Source organism: Haliotis cracherodii, unplaced genomic scaffold (genome assembly GCF_022045235.1).
Source record: "Haliotis cracherodii isolate W230 unplaced genomic scaffold, xgHalCrac1.p SCAF_9, whole genome shotgun sequence".
NCBI classification, from domain to species: Eukaryota; Metazoa; Mollusca; class Gastropoda; order Lepetellida; family Haliotidae; genus Haliotis; species Haliotis cracherodii.
In genome coordinates this window covers 10,202,967-10,217,674 of record NW_027266343.1, presented here as the reverse complement: position 1 = coordinate 10,217,674, position 14,708 = coordinate 10,202,967, and the positions used below count along the sequence as shown (strand labels likewise).

Below are 14,708 nucleotides of genomic sequence, written 5' to 3'. Positions count from 1 at the left end.
CCATACTCACTCACTGAGGCTGCTGCAGCGAAGAAAGGTGGCGTTAACTCACTACACTCACTTAGAATATGTTTTCTTGAAGCCGGTACTACATTTATTAACATCATAATTGTATCTTTCAACAGACGACGGATTAATTTAATTTTTAAATGTAAGGAGGAAAGTGTCAGACACTCTAATTACATGTAAATACATTATTTAAGCAATCCGTGTGTTGAATCACTGCTATTGAATATACACCCTATACACAGCGATTACATTCACACAATACGAAGCTATATTTCAAACTCGAGCACGTTGTCATGGAAACATGAGGTTAAAGCTTGCGTCACAATGACACGCCTAGATAAAGACTGGGAAGTGAATTGAAACACATGTATATCTTTTCAAGCGTAAATCGAATTTATCGAGAATTAACATAACTAGTCATATTTACCGTCGGTTTATCCTCAGTTCGCCAAAGGCGTTTCACTGGCGAATTCTGTCCACACAAACTTAGTTATATCTGAACCCGCTGAGGTTTCACGGGCAGTGAAGCGTGGTGTCTTATTGACATGTGAGCTTCATACACCGCTGTAGGTATTGACGTCAGCGTATCCGGAGGCCTGCTGTTTCGGTATATGTTGTGTTGACAGCGGAGGTGTGTAGATTTCATTGCTGTGTGGGTTTCACTTGGATCCTGTCATGATCGGCTGAAGGCCTGGGCTAATCTGTTGGTTTATCATAACTACATCTTGCAATGGCAGCCGCCGAAGGCGACAAGGAAGGAAGCGGCACGGGTAGGTAAACGTATGTTACATGGGCGGGTAGATCTGTTGTACCGTTATATATCGGGGTGTGAGGGGGGGCGAAATCTGTCAGTATGATGTGTACTCTCTACAATTATAAGCTGTATTGGCTATGAATGATCTATTACATTATTCAAAATTGAGGTTTCCAGATCAGACTTAAGTGTTACAACGTTCGTAGTTCAACACATATGTTAAAGTGTGGGCGATAGTCTTAATGCTAATGTCGCTTCGTGGAACGGCACCAACATGACATAAAGTTGACACCTTACCGGCAACGCACTGGTAGAAGGGGTGGATCCGGAGAGGGAGGGATAGCCACACACACCCCTTTCTTTTTAGACACCACATGCCAAAGAATTATGCGTTTTTGTCACTTTGTGATTCAGTGTGGAGTTCACCCCTTTTCAAAAGCCTGGTTCCGTCTCTGGTACCCTACTACCTATTTAGATATCAATATAAGTGAGGGAGTGAGTTGGGTTTAACGCCGCTTTTAACAGTATTCCAGTTATATCACGGCGTGTCAGCTTAATGTGGGAGGAAATCCCGAAGTGATGCAGGTCTCAGACGTTTACCACTTTGGTGAAACCCACGAGCACGGGTATGGTGCTGACAAACCTAGAAACATAATCAGGGTGAACCGGGATTCGAACCCACAATCATAGGTTCCTGGCGTGCAAAGGGACGCAAATCTGCATAGCGAAGATATTATAATAATATTATATATTAAAACAAGGTAAGGGTGGTATGGTAGTTCAACCGTGTTGGACACCCACCTGGGTCTTGCGTGTAAAGCCTGTTCGTGGCGTCCTGGATATTGCTAAAGCTGAAAGCCACAATATTTAAATGATAGTTTGTGTGTAGTAACATTAATCTATATTTCATCATATCAAATATCCTAAAACACCGATCAGAGGGATACGTATTTGCTTTCCACAATGTTACAGTGACACATGGGAAAACAGTCTGATTATGCTTGTCCAGGGCACAGCGCTTTTCAAGACCAGCCCTCATATAGTATAATACCACCAATAGGGCCATGAGCATGCCGGTTAGAAGTCATTGGGATAAAAACTGCTGTGTCACTGTGCTTCTGTATACATTAACACTTCTCGTGCGATGTGTATGTGAATGGCCGCAGGGGATCGATAATGGATCAGCACGATTCTGTATTCAATGCATGCGTTGTCAGGGTAGCATGTTTTGGTTTCATGAATGTCAGCGTGACTTGCAAGTTTATAAACTGCCCACCAAAAGATGATACACATGAAAACTGGATTGACCTGAACATTATTTTTGCAAAGGGTGTTGCCCTGCAGTTTAGAAATAACTATCTTAGGAATTCGTTTTCATACGACGGGTCCAGAGAATGAGTGTACACTATATTTCACAAGTCCTCTGGGCTCGTAGCTATTCCCGCTAATATTGTTTTATTAAGTTCCTCTTTGTAGCAAAATTGAAGCAGTGAGAACTGGTTAAGAAGTAGTCAAAGTCAAAGAGGGCTACCAGAATTATATTTGTACTTGTCCTCAGGATAAATTAATAGTTCCGGCCTCGCGGACTAGCATGAATTTCGAAGGCTAAATAAGACGACTAACATTTAGTCTTTTAGTCTTTGTTTGTTAAAATGTCACGCAGAAAAGGGGGCCTGAGATTCTCTTCGTTTTCAGAATAACCTCTGTGTGTGTGTGTGTGTGTGTGTATGTGTGTGTGTGTGCGTGTGCGTGCCATTATCAGAATTTCCTCTCTCACTCTCTGTGTGTGTAGACGTGCGTGCGTGCGTGCGTTCCATTATCAGAATTTCCTCTATTTCTGTGTGTGTGTGCGTGCGTGCAATTATCAGAATTTCCTCTCTCACTCTTTGTGTGTGTGTTTATGTGTATGTGCGTGTATGTGTGTGTGTGTGTATGTGCGTGTATATGTGTGTGTGTATGTGCGTGTGTGTGTGTGTATGTGTGTGTGTGTATGTGCGTGTATGTGTGTGTATGTGTGTGTGTATGTGCGTGTATGTGTGTGTGTATATGTGTATGTGTGTGTGTGTATATGTGCGTGTATGTGTGTGTGCGTGTATGTGTGTGTATGTGTGTGTGTGTATGTGTGTGTGTGTATGTGCGTGTATGTGTGTATGTGTGTGTGTGTGTGCGTGTGTCCATGTACTACTAGTCCTGACTTATACACTTGTATTGTGCCTATAGCCCACTGAGATACAATGCCGCAGTTTAACATGAATTCCCCCAGTCAAACACTGTATACTGACTCCGAGCGACCAGTCCTTAATTCTGAGCTCCAGGCAGGTCATCCTTGAACGTCTTTTGATTTTATTATCTATCACGATATATATGACTGCTGTTACCATGGTTATTGTTGACTAAAAATGTCACTGCTACTGAAAACGTTTGTCACTGTTAAATTATCTGATACCGATGATGCGTAACAAAAACACGACGGTCCTATCAGATGTCAATTATCATGGTCATACACGGACACACTGAACGCGTGGAGGCCACTGTGTGTGTTAACACGGGTGCATAGACTCGTTAATCACAGTCAACACACCACAATGTTTTCCAATTATATTTGTAACAGGATGGAAACCAAACACCAGAGGTTCAAACGCAGTCACGATATACGATTTTTAAAACACATATAGGCTTTTCACAAAATGTCATGTCATTTTCCCCGTTTTTTATCAGCGCCCAGAATATGTAACAAGCGATCGTTTATCAGTCACGTCAATGAATCCCCTACAATCGTACAATAGTGTTATCTGGTGGTGGGGTGGGGGTTGGGAGTGGATGGGGTGGGGGATGATGTGGATATGATGCAGGTAGATGCACTTCCGGGTGTTTCAGTTCGTGTCAGTGGATTTGTCACGCACTTTTATCAGGAAAGCAAATCGTTGTCCTCACCATGCCGTATTTACAGTCCAAACAAACCCGGTAGGATGTGAGTCTGTCGTTGGGTAGGGGTGGGGGTGCGGCCTGGCGTCTGGGGCTCTCTTCTCTGTGTGTAAGGGGGGGGGGGGGGGGGTCTGGGGTCTGGGCTCTCTCTCTCTCTCTGTGTGTAAGGGAGGTGGGTGGCTGGGGTCCCTCTCTCTCCGTGTAATGGGGGGGGGGGGGCTAGATACTGGGGATCTGTGTAGGGAGGCTGGGGGCTGGGGTCACTCTCTCTCTCTCTTTGTAAGGAGAGGAGCAGGGGTGGGGCTGTGCCACGGATGACCCATTCGTCGAAGGCTGTTAATGGTGGCGTTTTAAGTCGTATTATTCCATTTTGGATCCTTTACTCGCAATCAGCGGTGAGTGTTTTTGACGCGGCTTTATACAGTATTTCAATCATATCAGGTGGTGTCACCTTTTTGGTTTATTTTAAATAACCTGAAACCCAAGAGCGCAGATTTTTAGCTGAGAAACCAAGAATCATAACCAGGGTAAATCATGGATTCAAACACATAATAACAGACACGTCCAGGAGACGTAACTTTGCACAGTAAAACATAAAAAATGCCCACTCTGTTGCGTCCCTTGGCCGTGCCAGGATCTGCTGGTCATACGTTGAAATCCTAGATTCACCCGAATTGTGATTCATGGTCTTCATATCCATCGTGTGACCTTTCAGGAGATTTCAGTAGCGAAATTCAGTTTTAGGACACCTCGCCGTGACACAGCTGAAGTATTGTTCACAGTGAGTTTGAAAGTCTCTCAATCACTCCGATAACATATAGTTTAATTAATAATGATTAATAACATTGAATGTGAAGACCATATACATGTTTACACTGTCCGAGAGAGCCAAATAAGCACAACTAAAGAAGTGAAACATCGTGTTTCCCGATATAACTTAAGATCTCAAGTGCAAAATTGTCCATTTTCTAATTCATCTCTAATTTAACCGTTATACTTATCTTATGAAACTGAATATGAAATAACGGCAGGAAGTTTAACCTCACCAACATATCAAATAGCATATGATAACTAGTTTCCCTGAATAGACCACAACCTCGACCATCCAGTGTATCATATCTCTATTAAATTATGATGAATACTCTGGACCAAATCCCCAAAATGGCTACGTTTGGAGGCAATCCAGCCAATCAAATAACTGCCATGGGCGAGAGAAATTCCCTGCTGAGTTACGGATAGTAGACATAGGATTATTGCCCGACGCCATGTGCCATACTTTTTTTGTTTTTTGATTGAGAAAGTAACACAGGGATGAGAAATAGTTGAAAAAATATTAACAAACTTTAAACATAAAAACTTTATCTTTATCTCGCACATGTATAAAGATATGTGCACATATATGCATAATTAATTATGAAAATATTTTTCAAAACATTCCTAACTGTAAACCATTACATTTAACATGTTTGTCATAGTCGAGCACAATGTTCAAAGGAAATGAGACTGTATGGAATGATTAATAGTATTATAGATGCAAACACATTTTGAAAAGAAACCATATCTTTGTCTCTCACGTTTATAATGATAGGTGTACATACGAAATGCAAAAAATCATCATGGAAATATACATTGTTTTGTGTTAGTCTCCCACATGAAAAAAATATTAATAACTTTACCTCTGTAGATATACAAAACATTTTGTATGCCATTCCGTGCTGTCATTGTCTCACTGCCATAATTGTTCGTTCAATTCTTGACAATGCAACACATGTTGCTGACATATGAGGTGCCAACAAACGAGTTTTATTCCATTCCATTCAATTAAAAGTAAATATGTATCATGTATATCACTATGACTGTGGGAAATCAAAACCTTTTGTGCCATTGTTTCATGAAACCATTTTTGTGTGAAAACATTACTAGCATCGTTTACGTGATATATTTGGTTTCTATTTTTATATTACATAGTCATTTAAACTCAAATGCGTCATGTTCTCATTCCTGATTCGGATGGTACCACAGGTAGATTTCAATATGTTTCACTGTCTGGAATGTATCTGCGCTCTATAACAGCATGAGTTTACTGTCGCCAGTAGGTAGGTATATATGCTACACAATTTCTTTGCGCTGTATTGATCCTTTGGATCAAAGTTTTCTTGTAACGTTAAGCCCAACGCGAAGAAGCTTTGATGTAGAAGGATAGTAGTCCAACATCTTCTTCACATCAGTTTCAAACATAGTACTTTCAATTCACTGTCTCATGACAGTAACTGATATAAAGAAAATGTTGGACTAACGTGGACTCACTTTACGGGACAATCTAGGTTAAATGGACCTCATGGACAAGCAATCCATCATGTAGCCTGGATAGTTCACAACGTACTCAGCGCACAGTTCAAATATATACTTTAATTGTGAAAATGTTACAAGTTCTCGATGAGATTTCAGAAAAAAACCCCAGAAATTGGTATTAAAAAAATGTTCATAAATGTTCTTCAAATAAGGAAAAAATATGTAACACCGAGTCACACCGATAGTGGCACACTCATTCTTGTATCTCATCCCCTAAGATGGGGATTTGTTGGGCTGTTGACACAGACAGTAAAATAGGGCACTTAGAGATGTTGTTTATTGACTTAAAATTAAAGCATCCAGCTAAGTTGATTTTGTTGGCTGTTAAACGTGTAGACCTCCTTATCTCCTGACCCAAAAACTAACGGAATATAGTTTTGTACACGACATCAAACTTTTGAAATGTCCCAAGTAACCTTGGATAATGAAAACCAGTTCCTATACTGTTTGTCCACACAGCGAGACCTCATTAGCTTGGAAACTGTGAATCTGGAGTTTTCACATTCCCGACGATTATTATAAGGAACGTCTACATTAAAAGAGCGGGACACGATTCCGCAAACTGGAATTTGTAATTCAAAACGTTTTCGCTTGGAATGGTACCTTGGTTTAACAATTATTGGAAACATATTTCTTCCATATGCGAGACGAATGCGAGTGAGTGAGTGACTATGGTTTTACGCCGCTTTTAGCAATTTTCCAGCAATATCACGGCGGGGGACACCAGAAATGGGCTTCACACATTGTACCCATGTCGGGAATCGAACCTGAGTCTTCGGCGTGACGAGCGAACGCTTTAACCACTTGGCTACCCGACCGCCCCCATTGACGAATGACGTCTTACAGTTGTAACGTTTACAGTGCTGGTGACCTCGACTCGATGAGTTTATGGTTTGTCAATGAATGAGTGAGGAAGGTTTTCACGAGACTTTGAACAGTATTTATTATTTTAGTCAGGACGTGTCAGCTCAATGCAGACAGAGTTCAATTGACGCAGATCGTGAACGCATTTTAGTCAAACCCACGAGATTCCATCGGATCAGCGGATGCTGGTACAATCGCTACTTGTGAGTGAGTGAGTGAGTTGGGTTTAACGCCGCTTTTAACAGTATTCCAGTTATATCACGGCGTGTCCGCTTAATGTGGCAGGAAAGCCCCAAGTGAAGCAGGTCTCAGACGTTTACCACTTCGGTGAAACCCACGAGTACGGGTATGGTGCTGACAAACCTAGAAACGTATTTGGGGCGAACCGGGATTCGAACCCACAATCATAGGTTTCTGGCGTGCCCAAGGGACGCAACTCTGCACAGCGAATCTCGGCGCCTTAGTCGACTGGGCCACCCTTGCCCCGCTACTTGTGAAATCGTATGATGATATGGTCTTGGCTGATAATGTGCAGTGATGCGGCATATTTATGCTGGCACACAGTCCGTGAAAAAATATTACTTTCCCTTCTGCCTAGCCCTTATAATTACTGTGATGATGTAGCTTTAAATGAAGCAAGTCTAGATTTTCATCAGGTTGTCTCCCATTTCACTGGGGCTCCTTTTCAATTCAAAGGGAGTTGTTTGTTTCTATTAAAATCATATATTTTCAGAGACTATGCGTTAGTCTACGGCATATTAGTGGCCTGGTAATGAAAGCGTTCGTTCGTCACGCCGAAGACCCGGGTTCGATTCGCCACATGGTCACAATGTGTAAAGCTTAATGTGGGAGGAAAGCCCCAAGTGATGCAGGTCTCAGACGTTTACCACTTCGGTGAAACCCACGAGCACGGGTATTGTGCTGACAAACCTAGAAACACAATCGGAGCGAACCGGGATTCGAACCCACAATCATAGGTTTCTGGCGTGCCCAAGGGACACAACTCTGCACAGCCAATCACGGCGCCTTAGACGACTGCGCCGCCCGTGCCCTACTCCCCCCCCCCCCCCCCCCCCCACTTCGAGTAAAATATCATGTCGAGATAGCAATGATCGAGAAAAAGGAGATATCAGCTTGATGTTTATCTTTTGTCACAGGTCCGAAACTTGAGGATATCAAGGGCCGGCTGTCGGTGCTCTATTCGTTGTCGGTTGTCAAGATCGTCATCGGTGTAGTATGTTTCGCTCTCGGTATTCCCACCATCGTTTACACCACAGCCAACCCAACCTACCCCTTCTCGTCCGGATCTGGAATATATACAGGAATAGAGGTACCGGAATTTGAATGTTTGTTCTTCTCTCTTTTAGGGGGCGGTCGGGTAGCCTAGCGGTTAAAGCGTTCGCTCGTCACGCCGAAGACCCGGGTTCGATTCCCGGCATGGGTACAATGTGTGAAGCCCATTTCTGGTGTTCCCCGCCGTGATATTGCTGGGATATTGCTAAAAGCGGCGTAAAACCATACTCACTCACTCTCTTTTAGCTACAGCTAAACAAAGATCTGAGGACATCCCATTACGGGTCACGTCAGACCGACCTTGCGCGAACTTTGACCGACCAATTGAACGACCAATCAGAAGGCAGATTTCTCGTGCTTTACGGCACTAATTTCAAAATGGCGACTACTCTTCGAAACATATTTTGACAAATTCTCGTTTACAAATTTGAAACCTGGACAAAAGAACATCCTGGAATGGCTAATAGATGGTCTAGATTGTATGGATTCAGTCGTTAAACCCGTAACTATCCTTCGGAGTTACAGTTTTTGAGGTTGCATGATTAGAAATCACATTCCGACTATCACTTTCATAATCCGGTAAGCGATGCTCTGATTGGTCGGATGAAAGGTCGTTCTGACGTCACCCCTAATGGGATGTAACGTCGTCAGGTTTTATTCTAAGGCGATACAACGCGCACCTCACTCTATGATTCCATTTTCGTTATTTTCTCAATAAAATTCTTGTACGATTATTATACATTAATTGTGATTATAAATACGAGCTTTCTTCAACAGGTTATCCTGACGGGGATGTTTGGGATATTAACACTGAATGAAGCGAAATCGTCAGACCCAACGAGATTGCGATGTCTAGTAAGTGATATTACAATATGAGTGAGTGAGTGAGTGAATTGGGTTTAACGCCGCTTTTAACAGTATTCAAGATATATCGCGGCGTGTCAGCTTAATGTGGGAGGAAAGCCCCAAGTGATGCAGGTCTCGGACGTTTACCACTTCGGTGAAGCCAATGAGCACGAGTATGGTGCTGACAAACCTAGAAACATAATCGGGGTGAACCGGTATTCGAACCCACAATCATGTTTCTGGTGTGCCCACGGGACGCAACTCTGCACAGCGAATCGCGGCGCCTTAGACGACTGGGCCACCCGTGCCCCCTTATTAGAATATGAACAATATTCTAAGACACTATATGTTCTAAAAACACTTTGTACAAATATCTCTTTTGAAAAATCCGAAAACAACACCGTGAGCCACACTACATTCAATATAGCGATAACGTTACATCTTCATGAGCATAACTATCTTCAAATTTTGTTTTCCCAGTAGGCAGTGAAACAGAAAATGAATTCAAGAAACTCGAGTTTCCATGGCGACAGTTTAAGAATTTGTCCATGATGTAATTTGGAGGTAGAAAATGAAATTCATTTTGTGTTTGTCTGTCCATTTTACAACGATCTTCGAAAGAAGTTTATAAAAGATTATTTAATAGCAATGTCACCAATAAACGCCTTTGTGGTTATGCTGACGACAAAGAACGAATCTAATATATCAAATATTTCTCTTTATATTAAGCACGCATTTGCCAAAAGAAATGAATTAATCAAACAACGTGTATATCCCAATGTGTAACATCTATGATTGCATCTGCATGCGTAACTCTCTCTCATATATGGACCGGAGGTGTTTTGTACAATAAACGTCTTTTGATTTGATTTGATTTGATAAGGAAATATGACCCTTTCAATGAGATGTGGACGTCCAAATATTTCTTCTTCTGATTTTATCATTAAAATATAAGTAGCCAATATCCATGGAGTGAAGCTTTGGCAACACAGCGCAGATTCCCTCTACAGCATTTATATGTTTTCTCCATATCCCTCGGCGTGATGTTGCTGGAATATTGCTGAAAGCAACATAAACCATATTAATTAATACTCTCTTAATACCAACTATGATCCGTGGGTTTCACTGAATTCACAAGAAAATACACACTTCCAAATTGGACTGGACAAAAATATTACAGTATCCTTGATGTCGAGCACCAGGCAGGGCAACAAAAAGTAAAATGCTGAAAATGCCCTTAACATTGTTGTTGGTAGAAAAGAGTGAGTGAGTGTGGTTTTACGCCGCTTTTAGCAATATTCCAGCAATATCACGGCGGAGGACACCAGAAATGGACTTCACACATTGTACCCATGTCGGGAATCGAACCTGGGTCGTCGGCATGGCGAGCGAACGCTTTAACCACTAGGCTACCCCCACCCCCAATTTTAGCAAGATAATCGTGAACAAACTGTACGTTTAATATTAGTGACTGAGTATGGTTGTACGCCGCTTTGAACAGAATTCCAGCATTATCACGGCGGGGGACACAAGAAATTGGCTTCACGCAAAGTTCACATGTGGGGAATCGAACCCAGGTCTTCGGCGTGATGAGGGAACGCTTTAAACACAGGCTACCCCTGTATAAGATTAGAATCCGCTCTTAATGAAGGTGGGGCGGTCGGGTAGCCTTGTGGTTAAAGCGTTCGCTCGTCACGCCGAAGACCCGTGTTCGATTCCCGACATGGGTACAATGTGTCAAGCCCATTTCTGGTGTCCCCCGCCGTGATATTGCTGGAATATTGCTAAAAGCGGCGTAAAACCATACTCACTTACTTAATGAAGGTAAGGGTAATAATTTCAGCTAAGTTGTAACACTGTTTTTTTTATGAATTCAATATTCTCTTCTCTCCCCAGCTGATCACATTTCGAGTGTTTTTATCACTGGGAATAGACGTGGGAGCAGTCCAGTTCGCCTACGGGATCTGGTCATCTGTTATCTGCTTCAGGGGCGATGGCGGCCCCACGTGCGGCGGGGTACACCACTCCGCTAACAGTCTACTCGCCGTGTTTAATATGATCGTAGGACTGACCATTTTGGTGGTATGCTTGGTGAGCACTGTCGTCGGCTGGCAGCCATTCAAATTATTCTGGAAAATGGGGAAGGTCAATGACGACGTGGAGACGATAAAGGCCTAGACATGTTTCCCGACCCCACACTCAGCTCGTCTCAACCCCATAGAACCTCGGGGGTGCTAGACAGGTGGCGGAAAGTGCCGAGTGATCCGATTCTTATATTTCAAATTGTACAGAATACCGACGACTTATTGAGTCTTATCCTTTACACATTGATGAGTGTGCTCGGTGTATTATAACAAGCTACAGGGGCGGTGGGGTAGCCTTGTGGTTAAAGCGATCGCTCGTCACGCCGAAGACCCGGGTTCGATTCCCCAATGGGGCACAATATATGTGTGAAGCCCGTTTCTGGTGTCCCCGCCTTGATATTGCTGGAATATTGCCAAAAGCGGCGTAAAAGCTAAAACGCTACATGTGTATATAAATCATATATACCAATGGTCAGGCATCACAGAGAAGACAACAACGATGTGTGCTCAACGTTTGCAGTTCTTATGACACTTTGAATAGTGTCACTACCTCAATACTCCTATTGCCATTTGATTGTTTATACTCATTAGGAAAGGGGCGCTATCATACCTGTGTAAATACTCCAACAACTGGTTTAACATGTTTCATGTGTTCATATTGCCTTGTATATACTGCCGGGTAAACGAAAGTACAGTCAAGTCTCGTTAATCCGACACTCGTTTATCCGACAATCGGCTTTATCCGACACAAATGATGGGAACCGATTTAATCAGTGCTTTAGACCCGTTAATCCGATACACCCATGTTTTACAGCGCTGAATCATGAAACAGACAAGAATGGTTATTCGATGGGGATGTGTTTGATGCGGGTATCATTGTTGTGTTTTGGACCTTAAATTTGCTGTGTTTCGGCAACTGTTTACTGTTTCAGCCGAGTAACGTTTCGATGGAAGGTGTTATTTCTTTATTAAATCCAAATTTCAAGTGTATACTTTCTTTTGCCCGTCTGTTTATATAATATACAGTAAACTACGGTTATAACGAACACGCTTATAACGAACTGACGGATATAACGAACTTACTTTTTTGGTCCCGACTATTTGCTGTAGTTATGCTGTATATATGCTTATAACGAACTACGGTTATAACGAACTAAAATTAGTAGTCCCTTTGAGTTCGTTATAACCGTACTTTACTGTACATATGTTTACTTGCTCTTTTGAATAAAAAAATATTTATTTATGTTACCAGGATGCCCGTTGTATTTTTTTCAATGCAGAGTTGCGTCCCCTGTGCACACCAGAAACCTGTGATCGTCGCTTCGAATTCCGGTTCGCATGATTTATGTTTCTAGGTTTGTCAGCACCATACCTGTACCCGTGGGTGTCACCGAAGTGGAAAACGTCAAAGACCTGCATCACTTCTGTGTTTCCTCCCACATCAAACTGACACGCCGTGATATAATGGAACGTGGGCACCTTTTACGGACGCTTCACAATCGAGCACCTTCGTTCGGAAACACTTATCAACAAGAAAGAAGAAAATCTTCCTTAACCATCAATTATTTTTGGAAATTCCCCATTTGAAATTCAGATTGAAGATACACTAATATCCTTACGCAGTAACGCATATGAAATATGTGTGACGTCACGAAGCAGACACATTACACTACGACGTATGCTCGGTGATGACAATACACAGCATTCGTCACCACTCGCCCCTTTCCGTAACCCGCAAGAAGTCTCGGAATAACACGAGCTGGTCACGAATGCAGTCCAGACAAGCTCTCAGTTCCCATTAACATGGAACACGTACGTCACTTCCGGTATAAGAAATACGGGAATATGGGTGGCCTAGTGGTCTAAGGCGCCTTGGGTACGCCAGAAACCTATGACTGTGAGTTCGAATCCCGTTTCACCTGTTGCCAGGTTTGTCATCACCGTGCTCATGTTCCCTGCATCACTTCGGGCTTTCCTCTCACATCAAGTTGACACGCCGTGATATAACTGGAATAAAAGCGGAGTTAAACTCAACTCACCCACGATTACAAATAGTAGAGTAGAACCAAAACGTTTAAAAACATCAACTTAATTAGTAAGAGCGTCAGAAGAAACCTACATTTGTAGTCCTTATGATGATAACAAATAGCAAAACCCTTAAAAAAGGAAAATTTCTATTAGTCTTTATGATACCTTAACTATTGGGCATTTTGGCAAGGACTTCAGGACTATTGCCATGGCCAATTTCTAACGCTAAAGAATGTTCTTACTATGCATTTTCTAATTATTCTTATTTATATATCCGCCGACGCAAAGCTTCACAAATGAGGAATATAATTGTTGTTATTAAGGAATGTTACTTTTGACTAAATTGTTACGTAAAAACTATTTTCAGTAATTACATTTTTTTATACTATATAAAATTATATTTTCTCTTTCCCACACCCCACAATACTTTTATGGGGTCAAATTGGTGCTTAAATTTGATTTGGGGTCATTTTCAACCGGCCCGAGGCCACAGCATTGCAGGTCCGTCGTTGAGGTGTTGATATTCAAAGGGAAGTAATACCTGCCGGTGTAGTATGGGTCATCCAAAGTGCAGGTAGGAATTATTACGAACGCTTCTTTCAGTGATTTAATGTGTTTTTCAAAATAAATTATTTTTAATCGTCGTAGGTTATTCAATTATATGCTTAAATAGGCGAAGTGATAGACACTGAAAGATAGAAATCTTGTCCAACTCTCACAAAATAAAAAAAATGATTTAAAGTGCAAGTATCATAAAAAATAGTAATACATTTTTCGAGAAAAAAGTGGGGGAACGTAAACTTGTTAAAACTGTTAAAAATACGAATTGTGAAATGTGTACTTGTAACAATCCTAGTGACCTTGATTTAACGCGAATTATATTTTTTTAACATAATAAGATATTCTCCTTTTCAGTTTTAGGGGCGCACGAACCATATTTACCCGCCGCTTTCGATGTTTTGAATTTTATATTTGCATTGACGATGTAAAGATCTTTCCAAATCTGCAAAGTTGTATGTACCGATGCGTCAAGCACTTTTAGTTTGTTTGTTTGCTGTTTTACGCCGCACTAAGCAATATTCCAGCTATATGACGGCGGTCTGTAAATAATCGAGCCTGGACCAGACAATTGACATCATCAGCATCGATCCACGCAATTGGGATACGATGGCATGCATCAACCAAGTCAGCGAGCCTGACCACTCGATCCCGTTATTCGCCTCTTCCGGTGGGGTGAGGTGAAATGGAGTTAAACGTCGCGATTATTGCACTTATATAGCGACGTGCATGCATGTGTGTGTGTGTGGCTGCTTGTACTAGTCCGGACTGATGCCGATTTATAGTGCTAGCACACTGAGATACCATGCCGCAGTTTAATATGAATACCCCACTCAGAAACAGTATACTGACTTCGTTTTTGGTATGACGCGGCCGGGAATCGAACCCTTGACCTTCCGCTCTCCGGGCGGACGCTCTACCGCTAGACCACTAGACCACGGAGGCTGTCCGCATCACTGGTATGCATTACAGTACCAAACTGCATCATTACTGGT

General features: G+C 42.1%; 1 protein-coding gene across 2 annotated transcripts; it reads left to right on the top strand.

Annotated features, from left to right (window-relative positions):
• The first annotated feature begins 650 nt into the window (after positions 1-650).
• On the top strand, positions 651-12,347 carry LOC139452528 (uncharacterized). Of its 2 annotated transcripts, none has more exons than XM_071234037.1 (4): positions 651-779; positions 8,062-8,234; positions 8,975-9,052; positions 10,940-12,347. In XM_071234037.1, exons 1-4 carry the CDS (start codon positions 740-742, stop codon positions 11,219-11,221), a joined length of 573 nt encoding a protein of 190 aa, XP_071090138.1. In that variant the 5' UTR covers positions 651-739; the 3' UTR covers positions 11,222-12,347. The 2 variants fall into 2 exon arrangements, with proteins under 2 accessions (XP_071090138.1, XP_071090140.1); XM_071234039.1 differs by lacking the exon at positions 651-779 and adding an exon at positions 5,717-5,784.
• The last annotated feature ends 2,361 nt before the right edge of the window (positions 12,348-14,708 follow it).